The sequence below is a fragment of the Cyphomyrmex costatus genome, unplaced genomic scaffold (genome assembly GCF_001594065.2).
Source record: "Cyphomyrmex costatus isolate MS0001 unplaced genomic scaffold, Ccosl1.0 scaffold146, whole genome shotgun sequence".
Lineage (NCBI taxonomy): Eukaryota > Metazoa > Arthropoda > Insecta > Hymenoptera > Formicidae > Cyphomyrmex > Cyphomyrmex costatus.
The window spans coordinates 911,641-919,314 of NW_017275457.1; the positions used below are offsets into that span (position 1 = coordinate 911,641).

Here is a 7,674-nt window from a genome sequence, read left to right on the forward strand (position 1 = left end):
AGAGAGAGAGAGAGAGAGAGAGAGAGAGAGAGAATGTAGTACTTACCAACGAAATTAATTGCAAACGATTCGATTCTGAATTTGAGTCCTCTTCAGCGCAGAAGTAGTTGTACTTGACTTCCGCACTAAAGAGAATTCAAATCTAGAGTCAAAACGTTTGCAATTAATTTCATTGATAAGTATATTCAAATTATTTACGAATTATATCTTATAGCCCTATAAATGTATTTATTTATAAATGTATATTATTTTTACGCACTAACAAACGTGTGGAAGCAATTTACTTATTTAATTTATAAAATGTATCTAGATATAACTTTTTAAAGTGCTTTAATATACTCAATCCATTTTTATTCCAAAAAAATTTTTATGCACACGAGTTGCACTTGCATCGACACATTTTCGTTACACGGTAATTATTATTAACGATAGCGCGTTCGTTTGAGAGCGAGAAACTCGGGCATAACCCTTTTTACGCGTACTGGAAAAAACGATGATATGAGCTTAATGGTGTCGCGGGTCAAAAACCATTAGAGCCGGTGGGTCGTGTGCGATGCACGTGTCGGACATGTGTGTAACGATGTAGCTATGCAGAATGCAACGCTTAAATGCATCTTGTTATAAAAAAAGTAGTTACAATGTATCATTCTTATATCTTACTGTTATCAGATATAGAAACAGGTTAACTGTAAGATAAATGTAATGTATAATCCTAATTTATTTTGTAATAAAATCAATATAATATATTATATGTATATATATTTCTTGATTATTTTATAAATTGTTTAATAAATTTATAAGAAACATTAATTTGCAATATTGCAATAACAGCACACAACATCACCATAAGAATTTCAAAATTAAATTACTAACTTACTTAAAAAAAATCACACATGATAAAAATCTGCAAAATTAAATTGCAGTATTTTATATTAAAAATGAGAAGATCGACTCTCGTTTGGCAAAGATTATCTTAAATTAATCCTAATAAATATTGTATGTAATATTCTATATAATTTAAAGCTGGACATAAAATTTTAATTCGGTACACGAAATTTACTGAAACTAATTTCGTAGCATGCTAATCCTATTAATTTGAGCTATCGCATATATGATACATACTATGTTCTCAGCGGAAGAGTGATCCTGATGTCCGGAAGGTCTATTTCCTTGCAGCAGCGCCTCGAGACTCTCGATATACTCGATAGCGTTCCGCAATATCTCCACTTTAGGTAAACGTTGGTTAGGGTTGTTGCTCGTTCTCCTCTTGAGCACCTCAAAGGCCTCGTTGACCTGTGATAGAAATTGCATAATTAACCACATGTGTCGACAATTGCGTGAATAATACACACAACAATGCAGCACGCTTTGAGGGAGATGAAGTAAGAAAAAAATTTAGTGCCTCTTCAGCAAAATTATTTAGTTGAGGCACTTTTAACAGAAAATATTTTGTTTATATAACAAAGAATTTAGTTATTTTTGCAAGATAATTTCTTTGTTTTGTAAATAATAAAAATATTTGTTTATATACCAACTAAACAATGTCGCATAAAATTACAATTTTATTCGATATATTTTAACTAAAAATGTTCGTTTAATGTATATCTCATATTTTTGTTGTTACAGCAAAATTTTGATTCATAGAACAAAAAATTTTGTAATTTTGCCCAGTGAGTGGGAGGAGAGAATTGTGTAAAACAAATTACATCGCATTTATCCGTCAGAATTGCTTAAAAAGGTATCCGACAAAGTTATGATGTTATTGCTTATGAAAAATTCGTCATAGACGTCGCGTTTTACTTTACTTAACTCTTTCTTATATTACATATGCAGGCGTCGGATTTCAAACGACTCTTAGCAAGATTTAACACTTAGACCCATTCTCGAAATGCTATTCGTCATTCCAATCATCCAAAGCGGCGCTTAGTCGACGATCACTTCGCGCACGCAGATGTTTTCCTTCCGTCAGCGCGTTCTCTTTGAGGCTGTTTACTTCGAAAACACGATTCATGCATGATGTGCTTTAAGTAATTATAAGCAGGCTGGCCAAAACAGTAACGTGTATGTTCAGTAAACGAGAAATGCGATTTAGATGCACGTTAAGACGTTAAGATTTGTCTGTCATCTTAATACAATGTACGTACAGAGACAATAAATCAAACTTATGAAATTTTAATAATGTTTAAAAATCTTTTTAAATTATTGTGGACTATGTGCATTGCAAATGTACGCTGTCAAATATCAAAGAAGCCATAGCAATCTAATTCTTTGAATTAAATTACATTTTGTTATTTTTAGCTTGCATAAAATGTAAATCAATTTCCATGTAGTTATATAGTTTCAATGTAAACATCATCCATAATTAACATATGCATTTAATAAATAATTTAATGAATAATTAAATTTGAGTCAAACATTCTTTTAAATTAAATTGTTTTAGTCAAATAATTCCATTGTTTTAGTTAAATTAACAATATATTGTGTAGAAACAATGGCGATCTATAGACAAAAACGATTCAAATATAATTTGATATTATAATATGAATTCAGCAGCGTATATCAAAGAATAAAGTATGTGAAACACTCGTAAAAAGAAGAAATTATTGAGAAAAAGAAGAAAAACTGTTTTAATGTTTTTGCGTTTCGAATTAAACTAATTAAAAATCCTAACCATTATATCCATCGTTATTAATCTTTTATAAAAACGCAAAATAAAGAACACACTTGTTACATATTTCCTGAATCGAGATTCCCTCTAGAAATGTGCGAAGCATGTGCCTTAGGGTTAACGGCAACTGACCTTTCTCAAGCGCCGTCTCTCGCGCAAGGTGGCGGCTTTTCTTCGATCGACGGTGACTGTCTTCTTCTTGCAGGCCTTGCAGGCCCACAGAAGACACCTGCGCGGTCCATGCGGCGAGCCGGCGTCCAAAACGTGAGGATGAGGTACATGCTCGATCGACTCGCCCTCGTTCGTCTCACTCGTCTCGTTGGTCTCGTTGGTCTCGTTGATCTCGTTGGTCTCGTCAGCGTCCGCAGAGCCGGACTCGAGGTCGGCCGATGCATCCGCTGATATCACTGACGAGGCGTCATCCGAATCAAGAGTGTACCGAGACTGCGATCTGAATCATAAAACATTGTGTACTCATCGGAATTACTGTCAGAGGAGCATGTTAAAAATAAGCTATTCTCGCCCTTTAATTTATCCTACTGACAATGAGACATTACTGTCACTTGTAGACTTGAAATAATTTTCAGCATAATTTCTATACTTACTCTATCATACGCTTTTTTTAAATAGATTACATAAGAATGCGCGATATTTTCATGAAAAGAAAAACTATACGCGCTTTGATAAAGCTCATAAAAAAACTTCAATTTCCGATTGGAAACAAATTCCGTTGTTCGATTATTTGTTATTCGATTAGCGTGTCGCTAACTATTATACAGGGATATTCAGTTTTTTATAGTACAGCGCGCATATACCTCACACGTGTATACACATACATACCGCGACATAAATTTCGTTCTGCGAAAGATGAGCTGTTGCCGCGCGCTGAACGTAAGAAGTCACGCTGACTTACCGAAATGCTGAAAAGCCCGGTATAGGTATTTAGCGAATGAACGAATTCGCAAATTCTTGCCTTAATCATCCTTTAGTTATCGCCGGCAGTTAATGATGGACGCAGGCGCATAGGTCCGTCAGAAGACGGTTTCCGCGATTGGACACGTTCCAGGTGGTCCCGCAGAGAATGTATTTCCTCGCCGCGAAGAGACGCTCGGCGAGAGGGATGGACACATAAAGGCGAAACGCGATGAAACGGAGTGAAAATGGTTTAATGCGCGGTAAAACCGTCATCGAGTCTTCATTGCGAATAATGATTCTTGTCCGTGTGTTTGATTCCATCGTGTGACAGTCGTAAACGCGCTTATCTCATTAAAATTTCATCGCACCGCAGAACAGACGAATCAGAGGAAAACAAAAAATAACGACGAGAAAAATGAGAATAAAATTTGTCAAATAAAATAACATGCACTAACTTTCGACTTTTACGTAATTATGGAAATATTAAGAAAGTATCTTTTTATAAATTAAAAAAAATTTTTTTATACAATATGTAAAGTATATTTTAAATGAATTTATAAGCTTTTAAACATTATTAGACTAATTATTGAGAGAGAGAAAAAGAGAAAGAGAGAGATATTTCTGTATGCCAAACATATACAAAATTTATTGCATAATTCATACGAATTGAAATTTAGTGCAAGTGTGTACCGCTAAAGCTATAAATGCTATAATACTAATTCGTGAAAGCGACATACTACAGCTTTGTACTTTGATAAAACAATGTTGGATAAATCTGATTTAGTCTCGTGAAATCCAATAATGCTTCGATACTACAAAGGTAAAAGCCGAGAGAAGAGAAATGCAGAGAAAATTGATCCTAGCACACAATACAAAATACAATAATTTAAAATCTAAAAGCATTGTATTCATATAGATAAACATGAACAAAAATATAAAACTGCTAACTTCATTTTATCACTCCTTATTATATTAATTTAAAAGAAATTCGAAAAAAATTTTATATTATATAAGTCTGCATTTGTGTTATGCTCAATTCAACAAGATATTTTTTATATATATGTATGTACACATAATTTGAACCTAGTAGAATAATACATAGTACAAATATAACAAATAGAGCAATGGCGAATAATAAATAAGATCCGAATTTTTATCTTGATTTCAATAGTACGTCGAATATTACAAAGAAAACGGTAAAAGAAACGAGAAACCAAGCAAGAATTTTAAAGAGATGATCAATCTTGTCATCTAGCGTAATGCAAAACAGTGATTATTTTCGAGGATATCTATCAGAGATTGAAGTTTTTAAACATTAATTCATATATCAAGTGTCACATTTTTCTTGCGAAAATCTAATATGTATTAGGAAGGATAAAAGTATTAAGTTTCAATTTTTCCGACGATATATTTGTGAGCGCCAATTCTAAAAATGTAATCTAACATAAATAACTGTGTTAGCTAACCCTTTCCCTCCTCTCCAAAATGTTACAATATTAACTTGTATAATTTATAATTTAGTAATATAGAATATTTGTATATACAAGAATGTTTGATTCACTCTATCACTTTGAAATATAAAAATGATTTTAAACCTAGTTTGAATTTTGATACGGTAACATCTTTCCGTCACTCAATTTTAATACTCAATTTTGATATACAAAATGATTTTGATTTGTAGATGTAAGTTTTATTTAAAAATATGTCAAACCATGCGATGCTATGAGAAAAATAAGAAAAAAAGCAACAGATAAGAAGTCCCAAAGAGATTTCGGTTATCAATAAATTTTCGATTTCTAATAAAATGTACCTATATAATTTAACAGAATGAGATAGAATTCAAAATGTTCTTTACAAAACATATAGATACACGAATACATAGGACGTTGTATGAACTATATTTCATTGTCTCCGCCATAATTATTTCCAAAGTTACGCTTAACATACATTTTATGAAACAACTGACACAAAAGCGGAGAAAGGTAAAAAGGGACAGACAAGCGATATGCTACGAAGTTGCGATACACTGACAGGAACGGAAAGCGGAGTACTCCGGAGAAATAAACCGGTTAAATTTTTAATAAGAATAATAAAGCTTTATATAGTAAAAGTGTTTGTAATTATAAAATATTCTAAGTGTAAAGAGAGAGATATATACTTTTTCAAAAAAAATTAATATTAATTAAAAATTTAATTAAATAAAACAGAACATTAATTTTTTTATTTTTCAAAGCGCGGAGATCCGTCCACGCGCGCATGTATGTGTGTGTTATATAATTTTTTGCTTATGTTTGTGGATATTTTACGATATGTGTAATTGCATTCTCAAAGAAATCAATAAATTATTACTACTACTAGAATATTAATTTTATAATGCATTTTTTTATCGAAACTAGATTAATTAAATATTTCCGTTCCTGTCTGCATCGCAACTTCACGTTGCTTGTCTGTTCCTCTTTACCTTTCTCCGCTTCTGTATTGTTTCATATAAAAAGAAATGGATTACATTTTTGGATTATTTTCGATACTTGATATTTAATTAATACGATTATTTGAAAAATAATATATTAAGAATACATATATAATAATATCGATACCTAATAGATATGCACGAAATCGATATAAAAATTGTGGTAAAATTTCTCATTTAAATTTTCCTCATATTCTCCATTAATAGGCTTACAGTGGTCTGACTTTAAGCCCGTCAAATGGCATTAATAATGTAACCTGAATAAAAAGCTCACCTGACTCGATCGTTGCGATAATTCAACGAGCCGGCCGACGCCAAAGCGTTGTTAACGCCGATAATCCTCGCGCGGTCGTCCGTGTCCCTTCTGGTGACGTATCCCTGTAGATACTCGGATTCGGTCGGCGTATAGACACGTCGATACCGATGATGAGGGTGATGATGATGGTGATGATGGTGATGTAAATGATGACGGTAACCGTCGTAGGCTGTTCTCGTGACCGCTTCGTAGGCGTAAGGCACCGTATCCGTCACGAAGGTCATCATCTCATGCGATCCGTCGTCGGAGAAAACGTGCGACGATATCACGTGCCCGGTCACTGTACTCGATCACTTGAGGCAGCCCTCAAAGCACCCCGATCCGTCCACGTATTCAACCTCGCGCGAATTCATCACGAACGAGACTAACGAAGGCGATGCAAAATCGCGCGTGGTTCAATTCAATTTTCTCTCCGATAACATCACCTGCGTCTTGATCACCGCGTACTCCATCAAACGGCCATTCATCCAATTTTCTCGACCGTACTTCAAGTATTGAGGAAAGATTTGATGTTAATGGAAATTTCGCTGGATGACATCCGAGAGATATGATCTTTCGAGATGACAGTCTAGGTTGTAATGCAATCAAAAGTTAGTTAACCTGAAGACGGAGATGTGACCGACGTTGAAAGTACCTGTCATAAAATTGCAACAGCGCTTTTGTTCGTCACGATGGCGGCTAATTTGCTTTTCTCTTCTTCTGTGTCTAGAAGGGATGATGAATTACTAATCTCGGCGAGAACGCACTCGATGGTCAGTGTTAACTTCTCCTTTAACTTCTTCGTTAACTTCAGCGAGTCCAAGACTTCCTAGCCAATTCCATCCAAAGTACGGATTTTCCGCTCTGATTCGCTAAAACCACTAAGATTCCACCCTCGAGGATCGCTCCTTATTTAAGTTGCTCAACTACTGTTCGCTGTTTTATGTCCATGCGGCAATCTTTGCATATTCATCGACCGGCGCAACTCGGACATGACTTATTCAGTCAAGATAAAAAATTTTCGAGAATAACAAAATTACTTTACGGATCTTACATTAACACGAGAATATCAAATCGCTTATCGCGTTAGTCTATTACACGTGTAACTCGAGATGCACTTTCGTCTTGGGATTTATAAAGATCGCGCGAAAGAAACGGGGAACAAGTCGCACTGTTGAACCGAAAAGGCTTCGAGAAAGATCACTGCACCCCGATGTCGCGCGAGACTCTCGTGGGATGATTCTCACCGGCGGGAACGAATCTTCCACGCGGCTATCCGAGCCGATCGCCGTACCAGAACCTCGTGGACAGATCCGAAAACCTCGT

General features: G+C 34.7%; 1 protein-coding gene across 1 annotated transcript in view; it reads right to left on the minus strand.

Annotated features, from left to right (window-relative positions):
- Positions 1-6,593, minus strand: part of nau (myogenic-determination protein nautilus) — a 17,078-nt gene extending 10,485 nt beyond the window's left edge. Inside the window, exons 1-3 of the mRNA XM_018551747.1 lie at positions 6,328-6,593; positions 2,801-3,119; positions 1,123-1,293 (exon numbers count right to left, since the gene is read on the minus strand). Coding sequence (XP_018407249.1) covers positions 1,123-1,293; positions 2,801-3,119; positions 6,328-6,593 — 756 coding nt within the window. The remainder of the gene's footprint in view (positions 1-1,122; positions 1,294-2,800; positions 3,120-6,327) is intronic.
- Positions 6,594-7,674: the final 1,081 nt, after the last annotated feature.